The sequence below is a fragment of the Suncus etruscus genome, chromosome 1 (genome assembly GCF_024139225.1).
Source record: "Suncus etruscus isolate mSunEtr1 chromosome 1, mSunEtr1.pri.cur, whole genome shotgun sequence".
Taxonomy (NCBI): domain Eukaryota; kingdom Metazoa; phylum Chordata; class Mammalia; order Eulipotyphla; family Soricidae; genus Suncus; species Suncus etruscus.
In genome coordinates this window covers 72,171,467-72,186,271 of record NC_064848.1, presented here as the reverse complement: position 1 = coordinate 72,186,271, position 14,805 = coordinate 72,171,467, and the positions used below count along the sequence as shown (strand labels likewise).

Here is a 14,805-nt window from a genome sequence, read left to right as displayed (position 1 = left end):
TGGATCAAGGTGGTTTGGCTCAGTAGTTATAGGTGCCACTAGCCTCAAAAATGTGTGGCCATGAATTTCATCCCAGTGCTGCCCCTACATAGACAGCTGTGCTGACATCTATGCTGGCTGGGACCTCTGAGGCTACAACATTTGCAAGCTGTGGTGCACTGAGGCCTTGTGCATACACCATGGGGAACAAGAGCTGCAGCCAGGAATGTGACCCTGGGTGAGGGCATATATGAGTACTAGAGTGGCTCTGACAAGCAACACAACTAGTGAGTGTTTACCCCCAGTCATCAACCAAAGACAACCAGGGGGAGAGAAGGGAGAGTGGTAGTGGGGAGAAACTCACAATCTAGGTAGAAAGGATTCTTTTGGCGCTCTAGGAGGAAATGTGTGAGACAATATTTTGGGACTTTTTAGGAGATGGTTTGTAGAAGTATAGAATATGCATTGCTTTGGGGTGCCTGAGGCTAGAACCCTGATAGTCTAGGAGGCTGCATTGCTGGGAACAATCCCTGAGTATGGCCAGTGTATTTCCAAAACAGAAAAAAACATAAAATCTGGCACAATGATGAATGTTTGGTCATGATCTATCTTGAACTTGGCTTGCATCTCAACCAGAGATGTGTCCCCTTGGCTCTGTCCCCTCTGGAGCAGCCCATGTTCTCTTGAATATGTCACATTCTCTGTGTCTCCCTCCTTAAATATCTTTAAATATTTTACTTCAATATTTTACTCCAATTTCTGCACCACATAACCTCCCCACCACCCAAACACCACTAGAAGTGACCTTTGAGCACAAAGCCAAGAGTGATCCCTGAGCACCACCATCAGGTTGTAGGCCCCAAACCAAAACCCAACCAAAAAAACTGTTTCACTTAAAAAAATAATAAAAACTCTATTATTCTCAGGGCTGGAGCGATGGCACAGTGGTAGGGCATTTGCCTTACATGTAGCTGGCTGACCCAGGACGAACCACAGTTTGATCCCCTGACATCCTATATGGTCCCTCGAGCCAGGAACGATTTCTGAGTGCATAGCCAGGAGTAACCCCTGAGCGTCACTGGGTGTGGCCCAAAAACTGAAAAGCAAAAAACTCTATCATTCTCATGGTAGTTGTTAGTGTAGTTATTTCTCTACCTGAGCTCGCCACTCTTTGTGATAAGCTTCATGTCATAGGCTGGTCCTTCCGGCCCTCATCGCTATTGTCTCTGGGTATTATTACTATACTGTCTTTTATTTTTCTTAACTCCTCTATATAAGTGATACTATTCTGTGTTTATCTCTTAAAGACTGGCAGGGGATGTGGGAGAAGGGAAAGGGGACACTGCTGACAGGAAAGTTGCATTAGTGCAGTGGTGTATGCATTTTATGGCTGAAACCCAATTACAAATATGTTTGTAACCTTGGTGTTTAAATAAAGAAATTATTAAAAAATAATAAAAAGGTTTATCTATTTTTTTCCTTCGCAAAGGACAGATGAACTCATTTTGGCTTTACAACAAGCTTCTAAACTAGACATCTTTAACTTTGTTAAAAATGAGAAAACTGGGCCAGAGTGATAGCACAGTAGTAGGGCATTTGTCTTGCATGTGGTTGATCCAGGATGAACCTGGGTTCAATCTTGGGCATCTTATATTGTCCCCTAAGCCTGCCAGGAGTGATTTCTGAGCGCAGAGCCAGAAGTAACTACTGAATGCTGCCAGGTGTAGTCCCAAAACAGGGGAGGGATGAAGGGAGGGATGGAGGGAGAGAGAAGGGGAGAGAGGGAGAAAGAGGGCGAGAGAGAGAGAGAGAGAGAGAGAGATGACCCTCAGAAAAGGTGATGAATTTGCCCCATGTCAAACAACTAGGAAGCAGCAAAGCAGCATGGCATATTCTTTAATGGCAGTCTCTAATCTATAAAACCTTCTTTGGGAAAAATCTCAATCGCTCAGCTAAGCTTTACCTATAGTTTTGCCTGAAGCATAGGTGTTAATTCAAAACCAGGTCACCAGGTGACCATTAAGAGGGAAGCAGGGCATTCTAGAAGACAGCTGGTGAGGCTGGAGAGATAGCATGGAGGGTAAGGCGTTTGCCTTTCATGCAGAAGGTCATCGGTTTGAATCCTGGTGTCCCATATGGTTCCCTGAGCCTGCCAGGAGCGATTTCTGAGCATAGAGCCAGGAGTAACCCCTGAGCGGTGCCGGGTGTGACCCAAAAACCAAAAAAAAAAAAAAAAAAAAAAAAGAAGACAGCTGGCAAAGGGCCTGGTGGAATCACCACCTGCTCAGCTCTGCCATGTCACAGTTTTATTGCTGTCTGCTCTCCTTCTGCCTCCCTCCTCCTTGATATTAGAGTACAAGAGAGTCAGAAAATATACATACATACATACATACATATATACATACATACATACACCTCACAGATAAGAAAGACACATGTTTTCCTCCTTGACCAAAGAACTGAGCTGGAAAAAGAAGCCTCAAAGAACACTTAATGCCATGATTTGTAAAGTGACATTTGGGAACTAAACATGCCTCTCAGCCCCAGGTCCAAATTGTCTTTTCAGTCTCATTTCCTTTTTAGTCTATGGGAAATGAATCAGATGTTGAGATTAGGTCACACTATTGAGCCATAAGATAAATATGACATAGACAACTCTTCCCCAGAAAGTCTTTTGCTTTCCCTAAAATCTCATGACACAATCTCAGGTCTGGCCACTACAACCACGGATCCCACGATCCACAATGCATTAAAGCCTCCTCTCTCATGCTTCCTCTAGGACAATGCATCTTTCACGTACACTTTGAAATGTTTTCTTCTGGGCCAGGCATGGGATGCAAGTAGAAAAACACATGCCTTGGATGTGCACATTCCTGGAAGTTCACTTTTAAGAAATTATTTTCTTTTCATGAGGTTTGAGTGGTTAAAGACAATTTTAACATGAATTTGTTCATGCCAACAGCATGACTGAGAGCTTGCAATCACCTTTATGATCAATGCCACTTATGCAGAAGTCAAGATTTCCCAGAACACAGCTTAATTGGATTCTGCCACAGTTCACACTGCCCTCTCTCAGGTTTTACCATCTCTGCCATTTCTAGGCGTGTTAACACATTTCAAACCTAAGCACAACAGGTGTGTCGCAGAATATTGCCATGTGCATAAAGTGGGGAAGGGTACCAGAGATAGTACAGTGGGTAAGGCACATGCCTTGTACATGGGCCTGAGTTCAATCTCTGGTATCTCATATGGTTCCTTGTGCATTGCCAGGTATAACTACTGAGCATCTCTAGGTGTGGCCCAAAACAACAACAACAACAACAACAACAAATGAGATAAAAAAAAAAACAGAAGAGAAAGAATTTTTTTGTGGCTTAGAACTCCTGGATATAGGGCCTATTAAGAGTGCTGAGTAAATGCAACTGCATTCCCACCCCCTCACTTTAAGCCTAGACCTTGAGCTAGAGGAGAGATTTACCAGATGAGCCGCTCTCACCACCTGCTTCCTGAGGTCACTGAGTCTGGTTACCCAGGGGAAGGGGGCAGGAATGTGCCCATTTCTGAGGCATTCCTGTAACTGTTTGGCTACTCAAAAGACTTTTCTGAGCCCCTCACTGATGCTTCACAAGAAGAGAGGTTCTCTCTTACAGAAAAGGAAACAAGTTCAAAGAAATAAGGGGCATGACTCAATAGCTACAATATTCATTGTAGAACCCTTGGTGGAAACCTTGATGGCTGCATCACAGAGTCCACATTAGCTCTGCTTACCAGTTCTACTTCTCCCTGAGCAAGCTCCACAGAAATGGGTGGGGCAGCTCTAATTGCAGATGATACCTCAGACTGAGGGCACAGATAGGCCTGGCAACAACTTCTCCTAAATTCTATTTCTGGCTCTGAACTACCTGTCTTTCCAGGATGAGATTCTCTGGTACCTCAGATGCCAGGACAGGCTTAGACTAGGTGTTACTGATGGGTTAGTGGCTGTCATAAGGAGATTCTACTTAAGAGAGTGAACAAATAATGAAGGATAGAGGCTTTACTGGGGTAAGGACCACAGCATCACAAGACCTGGCTTTGGGATTATTCAGGACAGACACATCTAGATGCATCAGCTGTCAGTGTCCCAAATGCCTGTATCAAATGACCTCTGAACTGTATAATAAATAGTGGCCCAGTATAAAAAAAAAAAAGACTTCCTGCCTCTGGTTTAAACCACAGTGCTCTCAACTCAAAGGGTCTTTTCTCTTTCTCTTGGTAAACATTGGATCCATCTGTTTGTATCTACTTTATATCCATCTTGCTCTATTTGTATAACATCTGTTGGGCGGAAATGAGGATGCAATGGGGAAAATCTTCCTTTAATGCTGTGAATCCTCTAGTCAGAATGATCTGTGCATCTCACCGCTCTCACACTACAAATTCAGTTTCTTCCCTGAGGTGTGAAAGATTTTTCAGGCCAAGCTGAGGGCATCATTTTCCACAACTGTGCTTTTTTTTTTTTTAAAGTAAAAACAGATTTTCATTTAGAAATTCTGAAGAAGGGTAGAGGGAGAGAGTAATATACTCAAGAGAGAGTTTGGGATTCTCCAAAGGCAGAGAGAGCCCCAGTACACATGTCAGTACCAAAGTATGAAAGTATCAAAGCAGACATCTCAAGAGGGAGATGCAGGGGACCTGTGTTCAGGTACCATGTACCCAGACAACACATGCACCACAACTCTGTTTTTGAGTTGTTTCCATCCTAAAACTAGTCACAGTCTTGTTTTCAATGACTTTAGCAATTTTGTGTCTCAACAGAGAATTCTCATGCCCTGGAGCCATGTACAACTTTTACCACACAATTCCAGTAATTTTCCATCCCCATTCCTTTCATTTTCTCAGGACTTTATACCCACTCACGCAACCCTGCCATGGACCCTGCCCCTGGAATGAGTGTGCATGTTCAGTTTCCTCTGGGGATGTGGGTTCTCATCTCTGAAAACCTGCAGGCATGCAGCAGAATATCTCAGTCACCAAGCTAAAGCCCATGTTTAGCTAGAGCCCATGTCCAAAGAGACGTGAGTCTGGCGCTATTTACTGAAAGCCAAGGCCAGCTCCTGTTTTGTTGTTTGTGTGTTTTGTTTTAACTAATTAAACTCTATACTTAATAGAAATCTATGTGGAGGTGAGAGGTGGGGAAAGGGGTGAAGGGTATTGACCACACTTAACTGTGTTCAAGGGGTCTTCTGGCTCTGTACTCAGGAGTTACTCCTGCTGGTGCTGGGGACCATATGTAGTGCTGGTGTTCCCATAGGGGTTGGCTAGATGCAAGATAAGTGCCTTAATACTTAATACCTCTATAATATCTCTCCAGCCCAGTACTCTCTAGTTTGGAATCTTTAGATATACTCGAAAGGGCTGAATGGTCTTGGAACTCAGCTGAAGAGCTGTTATTCAAAGATGGATTCTGAACTACTAATCTTCTGGTGAGCAGGAAGGGAGGTGGCAGGACAGGTGCTCTGAGCTTACTCCTGACTACTCAGAGGTCACTCCTGGCAAGGCTCAGAGGACCATGCACAGTGCTTCAGGTCAAACCTGGGTCTGCCATATGCAAGCAAACACCTTACCCACTGTATTGTTTCAGCCCTGTCTCTACAGTCCTATTGAAGTCATGTGATTGTGCCCTGACTAAGAATTAGGAGTTTCTGTGTTCTCTTTGCAAGCCCTCAAACTAAAATTCTTATTAAGTCAGCCTTTGTTTTTGGTTGGGTTCTTCTCTTTCTTAGATAGCCCCTTCTCAAAATAAATGAGCTTCTCAGGGCCAGAGTGATAGGGTAGGATGCTTGCCTTGCATGTAGCTGATCCAGGTTCAATTCCCAGTACCCCATATGGTCTCCCGAGCCTCACCAGAAGTGATCCCTGAGTGCAGTACCTAAGCACCACAGGATGTGGCCCAATAGCAAGTAAATTAATAAATAAAATCAAATAAAAACAAACAAACAAATAAAAGGTGTTACTCATTCGTAACCTAAGACCAAGAAGAGGGCATTACTCTTGAAGGAATAAGTTCATGCCTGATTCCGACCATAGTGCTACTTCCTTTTCTCTACTATTATGAAAACCAGTAAGTGATGGGGCAGCCTACCCTATTCAGTGAGTCATACACATCTCACATTAGCCTACAGGAAAGTGCACCAACAAGCAATGCACAACTCAGAGGCATCAGAGACAATGACCCCTCTGTACCCAAGTATGTGTTTGCTCTCTGCAACACTCAACACCCACCTGCAAATTCTGTGAGAAATTTTTCTCCTAGAAAAAATGAACCAGACCCTTAGCCCTCAAACAGCCTTGTCTGTGCTCAGGATCAGGTGGAATAGAGGGGAGGTGAACCCCAGGTTTTTTCTGGCCTCTCCTGTAGTCCCCACCTGATGTCAGGCCCTAGGTTGGTCCAGAAGGACAAGCTCATGCAGGAAGTTCTGTGAGTGTGAAAGGGCAGAGGGAGAGGAGCCACCAGAGTAGTCACAGGTGGTGGTATCTGCCCCCTCATCCCCACTAGGCCTTTCTTATTCTCCTTCTAGTTCATTCTACTCTGGGATCCTTGAGCTACAAAGGACAGAAAAGAAACAGATAACTAAGAGGGAGAAAGAAGGCAAACTCGAAAAATCTGTGTCTTGTTTGTTTCTGGTTCCTAACTTTTAAGTTTTGAGTTGAACCCTGTTTACTTTTTTTTTTTTTTGTAAATCTCCAGTTTTCTGTAGCCTTTGCATTCGAGTGGTTCAATAATTATGTGTTTTATAGGTGAGATATTTTTTGATTTTTACTTTGGACCACTAGTCAAGAACTGGAGTAGATTTGCTCCTGTACCCCACAGGAATAGACTGGTTTAGATGAACTTCCTTCAAATTTCCTCTGACATAATAAAGCCTGAGGACCAGAAGATAATACAGCGAGTAGGGTGAAGACTAGGCTGACCCAGGTATGATTATTGGCAATGTTCCCCCAGTTATGGCCTTTGGCCTCCAAGTACCACTGGAAATGGCCCTGGAAGCTTCCACTACTGCTGGGGGTTAACCCAGGGATTCCCAGCACCATAGGGTCTGAACAGCACCACATTTACAGACCTTTGGATCGAATTGCCAGCCCACTTATCCAAGAATCATTAGAAAAGCTCCTGGGACTCCTTTGCAACATTTGGGACCCTACATATAATAAATAACACATTTTCCATTCTATAAAATGCACCTGACCATAAGACACACAGTTTTTAGATGAGGAAAACAAGAAAAAATAAAAGTAGCAGCAGAGATCAGGTAGTCTTAAACAAAAGCTCTATATGTGACTGTGAAAGTACATTAACCTGATTGCTCATACTATGTGGTATGTTTGCAATAAAGGGGCTGTAACACTTTCCCCCATCTGTTTTTTTTTGGGGGGGAGTGCACTTTATGGTATGAAAAATATGGTAAATCTCAAAGTACCTAGGTTAGCTGTCAGGAAATGCAGAAGATATTCATGTCCTGGGTCAGTAGCTAACAATAGGTCAACACACTAAGAATTCTCCTTCCTGCAAATTCATGACAAATCAATCATTGATGTCCCTCACCATTTAAACTAGGTTTCACCCAATAGATTAAAGAACAGCTGCAGTGATCATTTTCCCAAATTTCTGGTATGGCCAAGACCAGAAGGTACCTCATCATAGGCAGGAGAGAAGTGGGAGTAGGATGATGGTCCCTTAGGGTACCAGCAGGGAGGTCCTTACCTGTAATCATGCTCAGTGCTGACAGGCAGGCTAAGGCTTGGATATCAAGGTTCAGGCTCTGCAAACTTAAGGAAAAGTCTTTAATGGAGTCGAGCCACTCCCCAAATCCACGAAGGCACTGAAGTCGGTGCAGGACAAGTCCGTTGCAGAACACAAATTTATCTTCAGCAGTGTTTGACCTGGAAGACAAGGTCAGGGAGGGTGAGCTAACCACTACACGTCACATAGGGGTCTTTCCAAAAAGCCATGGGACAGTGTTTCCATCCCAGCACAGTGGGTGGAAACTTGCCAAGCCACCACACATCTATGGTCCTTAGGAACACAAGTTTTTTCCCTGGTACTTCCATGGGTGTCTCTATCCCCAGGGAAGATAAGCTTCTTTCTTTCTTTTTTTTTTTTTTTTTTTTTTGGTTTTTGGGCCACACCCGGTAACGCTCAGGGGTTACTCCTGGCTATGTGCTCAGAAGTTGCTCCTGGCTTGGGGGACCATATGGGACACCGGGGGATCGAACCAAGGTCCGTCCAAGGCTAGCGCAGGCAAGGCAGGCGCACCTTACCTTTAGCGCCACCGCCTGGCCCCAGATAAGCTTCTTTCTTTAAAAGAAGGTGTTGGTATATATAGTATACTCAAAGCCCACCCTGCCTCCCTTCTTCCCTCCTTTCCTTCCTTCTGCTTTATACATATAAGGTTCCTTCTCCATCAATGAGTTACAACCCCAGTCCTGCTTTCCTTTAACTTAAAAAAGTTTTTTTTTTTTTGTTTGTTTCTGGGCCACATCTAGTGATGCTCAGCATTTACTCCTGGCTCTTGACTCAGGAATTACTCCTAGTGGTGCTCAGAGGACCCTATGGGATGCTGGAGATTTAACCTGCATTGGCCGAGTTCAAGGCAAATGGCTTAAACTATCTATTATCACCTTGTCCTCTTTTCACTTTTAAAATTCTTGTCACAGCTTTATCTTTTCTTATCAATAAGTCATCATCTTTTTAATGGTGCTTTTGAATAAATACTTGATTCATTCTTTCACTGAGCAAGTGTGTCGTGAGCACCCCAAGTTTCATGGACGAGGCACTGGAAAAGATTTGCTGAATGGGATCTGTCTCTATGGAGCTTATCACCTACTTTGCCACCTGCCTAAGAGTTAACAGTTACATTAGTGACTCAAATTGTATGCTCCTGAGATTGGTGTAAATTATCCTCATCACTAGCATTCTAGCTGCAAATCTACCCCTATCTTGCCCGTAGATCTCTCCAGGGAGGTACACAAGACAGAATGACAATCTGAGATAAAACCCTGGATGTCCGATTTCCAATATCAGATTCATAGGAACATGACTTAAAAAGAAAACTCCCGAACATCCTCCAAAATAACACCAAACCAAATAGATGAAAATGAGGCACAGAAATCTCTATTTTATGTGAAAAGGTCTGGTAACTCAGATGAATTTATGAGAATATGGTAGGGAGTAGAAAGAAAAAAATTTCCCTATAAGATTTAGTAAATTGGTGGTTCCTTCACTTAAAAATCAGCAATTGGAGGGATTTAGGAAGAAGAAATTGTAAATACTCCTGTAGAATAATATATTGAAGGAGTTTAGATACCAGGTAGTAGTTTTTTAATTTTTTTTGTTTGTTTGTTTTTGGGTCACACCTGGCACTGAGGCTCTACGCTCAGAAATTGATCCTGGCAGGCTCAGGGACCATATGGAATGCTGGAATTCGAACCACAGTCCTGCATGCAAGGCAAATGCCCTACCTCCATGTTATCTCTCTGGCCCAAGTAGTTTTTTAATTTTATTTTTGTTTCTTTTAATTGATTTTAGGACCACACCTGGCTGTGCTCAGCACTTACTTCTGAACACTGTGTTCAGGGATCACTTCTGGAGGTTCTTGGGGGACCCTATATGGCATGGGGGATTGAACTAAGATAAGTTACATGGAACCTGCTCTATTGCTCTGGCTCTGATCAGTCTTTTAATGCCATATCATATTTCACATACCCCTCTAGAGCAAGACCTTTCACAGGCTTTCATAGACATAGCAGGTTTCTTCTTTGAAGAAAGAGTGAAGTAAAATAGTAGTAATTACCTGATGGAAAGTCTGAGAACAAACAGCTCCAAAAAGGCTGATTCTATAAGTAATGTTTGATCTTCTTTGGGGAGATCAGTAAATCCGGGAATCTTTTCTGCCCAGCTTTTGGACACATCAATGGAGGCTGTCAGAAGGTTGTAGAACTGTTGAACGTGCTCAGCATCTGTGCCTGCCGCAGCCTGGTCAGTGGGACAGTACTGGAAAGCGAATGCAGACAGTGGTGTTATCTCCCCTGGCTCTTCCAAGACTATCCATGCCTCTATTTCACTTTTATTAGCACCCCCTCCCCTATTTTTGGGTCACACATCATAGGGATCAAAGGCACCTCTTGGCTCCATGCTTGGGAATTTGGAAATTGCTCCTGACAGTGCTTAGGGAGCAGTAAGGTATTAGGGATGGAACCTGACTTCCTGTTTACAAAGCACAATATATACCCTACTGAGCTGTCTCTCTGGGCCAGTCCTGACTTTCATTTTTTTAAAAATCCTTTTGCATTCAGTCTCATCTGATTTTCACAATGGCTCTGTGGTGTAATAGGAGAGTATTTATTTTATTACACAGTGCCAAATAAGTTAGCTTAAGTCCTGTTAGAATAGCAGTTTTATTTGTCTTTTTTTTTTTTCTTTTAGCCACATCCAGCAGTATTTAGTGGATCTAATCCCAGTTTAGTGCTCAGGGGTTACTTCTGGCAGTGTTCAGTTCTGGAGCTGAACCCAGGCCTCCTGCATGCACTTCCTAGGCCACAACAAAGTGGTTTTCAATCTTGAATCTGAGTCTGGTCATCAGAATTTTTAAAAGCTTTCCAGATAGTTCCAGAGGGTATCCAGCACTGAGAACCAGACCCCAGGGTCTTATAGTCAGTGGACCACCAGAACCTACTGAGTTCATTATAGCACAGTTCTTTCCAAACAAGATACTTAATTAACCTTCAGTTCTCAAAATATGCATCCTGGACAAGCAGCACCAGCAACACCTGGGAATATGCTAGAAATGAACATCTTGGGCTCTACTCCAGAATTATAGAAATTCAGCCAGAATCTCTGGTGGGGCCTACAAACTGTTTTAGCAAGATATTCAGGTGATTTTCACCTATTTCCTTATATGGAGATCACAGAACTGTAGAAGATGAAATTTCTTCTTATTTTTTTGCTTTATCTTTTAGTAAGTATTTATAAGATAATATACATTAGAAGGGTCCTGGGGATAGCTCCAAGATAAATCAACTGCCTGGCACACCTGAGGCCAGGAGTGTTCAGCCTTGTACTGTCCTATATGCTGAATGCAATGCAGGAGACACTGCTGTTTGGGATCTCTGTTCCTACGAAGTGCGTAATCACCACAGCACTATAAACAGGTACTTGTGAGCCCTGCCAAGAGTGTGCAAGCTCTATTCTTCCCAGCCACAGAAAGTAAAGGGGAAAGTGGTTGTGGGTATCTCCTGGGCAATTATTAATATGCCACATGAATGAGGACTTGTGGCAACTTCAAAAAATTCATAGGAACGAAATGAAGTTTGATTAGTTCAATCATGGAGGCTGTATTTCTTTCTAGTAGTCAGATTTTGCTCAACTCTTTGGTGGGAGATCTTTCCCGCTGCAGGCAGGAAGATCACTGTTGTGAGACAACACTCAGAAACAACATCCACACTTAAGAGATCCATAGACAAACTCAAGGAAATAGGCACAATTGTTTCCTTCCCAGGAACACCACTGAAAGTATGTTTGCGTTCCATCTCTCACAGAGATCCATTCCTCCTGGGGTAGGATCTGGACCCTACTTTTATAGATGAGAAAACCAAGGCTCAAAGAAGCTGAGAAACTGTCCCAAATTATATAAGCAAATGTGGTACAGCCAGGAGTTAAACATGGCCCTGTGCTTTCAAGTGTTTTTTATCTCTTGATTTACAAGCTGGTAATTTACAGAGCATTTTGCTCCAATTGAAGGTCTCCAGGTTATGTATTCATTGCTCCCATGTTTCAGGCAACAGCATGGTGACTGGTTGCTACATAAATAAATCATGGCTGAATATTGTTTATTTGATGAAATAGCCCTAGGAGTGTCTAGATTGACCACAAAGCTTTCATCTCACTGGAGAAGAAACAGCCAACAGGGACTTGTTGTAGGGAGGTTTGTGTGAGGAAATGAGGAGCCTGTTTTGATCAGGTCTTTCATGAGAGAGAGAGAGGAGAGAGAGAGAGAGACAGAGAGAGAGAGAGAGAGAGAGAGAGAGAGAGAGAGAGAGAGAGAGAGGAGAGAGTTTTCCGAAAAGATAGCACAAAATAACATAAAGAACAGCTCCCATGGAAGCCAGTTTATTTGAGCCTAGATTTGACCAAGTGCCTCATGTGTGAAATTAGAGTTCTTCCACTCTCCTTTGGGGAGGCAAAATGCTTCACTATTCTGAGCCTTGTTTTCTCCTCTATGAAATGGGAGACTACTCCTTAACATTTGGTTGTCAAGATGCAATGAGATCTGTATCACACCTGCCATTATGTTAACACATGATGACATGATGATACTAATTCCAGGTATGTTATACAGAATCTCACTGTCCCCCTTGGTTTCTGAATTTCTGCAAGAAAAAATGGGTGGGGGTTAGAAGTCTTCAGCCCAACTTTCTCAGTTCTGATAGCATCAGAGCTCTAACTTCCAGATCTCAGTCATTCTACCAAGACCCTGATTCTCTACAGCCCAGAGTGTGATGTGATATAAAGGGGTGTGAGAGCCAAGTCTAGGAGGAGGAAGGGAACCACCTTTCATAGCGACTCCAGGACACTAGTACCATCCTGCAGTATCAGCAAATGCCCTCACACACTCCTTGCTGAAAAAAGGGACTTCACTGTACTCTTATTTACTTTCTCTTATTTATTTAATTCCATATGCTATCCCAAGGCTACTTGAAATCCAGTGTATAAGTACTTTTAAAAACATACTTTATAATTTTATAGATGCAGTAAGATTGTCCCCCTTAAAATTTCTTATTTCTTTTCACTCTTACTTTAAATTTTACATTTTATCTATTTCACATAAACTTTAAAATGTAGCACAGAATTATCCATAATGATAATTATTTAATATATATATATATCTCAGGGCCAGAGCGGTGGTGCGTTACTTTTTTTCTTTTAGGTTTTTGGGTCATACCTGACAATGCTCAGGGGTAAGTTATTCCTGATTCTGAGCTCAGGGATCATTCTTGGCAGTAACTGGGGACCATATGAAATGCCAGGGATCAAATTCAGGTCAGTCGTTTGCAAGACAAATGCCCTACCTGCTGTGCTATCACTCTGCACCCCCCCCATTTACTTTTTGAAAACAAAATTACTCTATTGGCCTATCATGGATTTACAGTTTTGTGAAATTTCAAGACATTAGTTCTATTCATCTATATGTATGGAGGTATCACTAATGAGAAAGAGAGAGGAAAGAGAGAGAGCTCTTCAATGTGTGGGATTAAAAAATATAGTAAGGTCACATTAAATTATCAAAGTCATTGGAGCTAATGAGTTTGTCTACAGAACTGAGTTTATATGAGGGATGCAGTTTAGAGGGGTCCCTGGGATAATAGTGGAGAAAAGCTGGCTTTCTGGTGATGAGGATGTGTGTGGTGTTGGAATGATGCATACATGAAAAGTGTGATTAACAGTATTGTAACCTCCAGTACCTTTATAAAAATGTGTTTTGTTTTTAAAAAGCCTCCAATGTCCACACCTGCCCCCCCTTTTAATTTTATTTATATCTTTCAGATAAGGGCTCTCATTTTTTCCATAGAACCTTGGAATATGAATCACTTGTTTTTACCTCATATTTTTATATCTTTCTACAAATTGACGGAAGAAGAATAAAAAGTAGATGGCGCCCAGGGCCCAAGTGTCTTAGGTGCATTGGATGGAAAGAAAATAAGGTCAGAACTAAAGACCCAAGCTAAAACCAACGGCAATAGAATCAGGAGACCCGAGCTATAACGAGCTAAACACAAAATGGACCTGCTACCCTGGTAGACCAGGGGACTAAGGGTGGAGGAACGAGATGCATGCTGGGAACTCTGGTGGAGGGAGGCCAACACTGGCGGTGGGAATGGTCCTAATTCACCCTCACTATATGTCTGAAATACAACTGTGAAGGACTTGTAATTCACAATGATGTCAATTAAAAAAAAAAAAAGCCTCCAATGTTAACTGGAACATTCCTAAGGGGGTGGGAATACAGAGTTTCAAGAACGCTGGATCAGGCAATAGGTCATGGGGTCCTCCCCCTCCAGACTCAGGCACTGACTTACTTGCAGCTGTAGCCAAATCATGAAACATTTTAGGACTGTTGCATCCTATGAAGTAGGAAGCAGCTGCACTTGCTGAACCCTGAGTCTCCCGCGTCTTACATCCAGCTACCTTCCTTGTCTGATCTAGTGTCATTTCACCATGGTCTGAGAGAAAACATTTCTATTCTTTTACATTTACTGAGGAGTGTTTTATGGCCCAGACTGATGGTAGGAGTAGTGATTACTCCAGGTAGTAACACTTATTTAACAAGACTCTAAATATTGCATATGGCACCAAGTCTGATTGCCTAAAATCTTACACGGGATTTTTTTTTTTGGTGTGGGGGGGGGGAATGTTGATTTAAGCCATACTTTCCAGTACTCAGAGGCTACTTTCAGGTTTGTACTTGAAAATTATTCCACACAGTGCCAGGGATGGAACTGCATCAGCTGCATGCAATACATTCACCTTAACCTCTACTATCACTCTGATCTAACTCAGTACTCTAGTTTCAAAATATCTATTAAGTGGAGAGCAGAGGACTAAAAGATGCATATTTTCCTGATAGAAAAGGGACCTAACAGTTAACCTCCTTTTGTGACTAACAGGCTCATATGTCATTACTCTTACTGCTTCTGAATCTGCTTAGAATCCTCTAAAGATTTTTGCCTGGGGTGCTCTGCAGGCCTTTGCCCCTACTGGGCTCACATTTGCATAGCCAGAATACCCAG

At 42.7% G+C, this 14,805-nt stretch overlaps 1 protein-coding gene across 1 annotated transcript in view; it reads right to left on the bottom strand.

Moving 5' to 3' along the window:
* NR4A3 (nuclear receptor subfamily 4 group A member 3) overlaps window positions 1-14,805 on the bottom strand; it is a 43,848-nt gene that overhangs the window by 9,406 nt on the left and 19,637 nt on the right. Inside the window, exons 6-7 of the mRNA XM_049770104.1 lie at window positions 9,813-10,012; window positions 7,724-7,902 (exon numbers count right to left, since the gene is read on the bottom strand). Of these exons, the coding sequence (XP_049626061.1) occupies window positions 7,724-7,902; window positions 9,813-10,012 (379 nt within the window). The remainder of the gene's footprint in view (window positions 1-7,723; window positions 7,903-9,812; window positions 10,013-14,805) is intronic.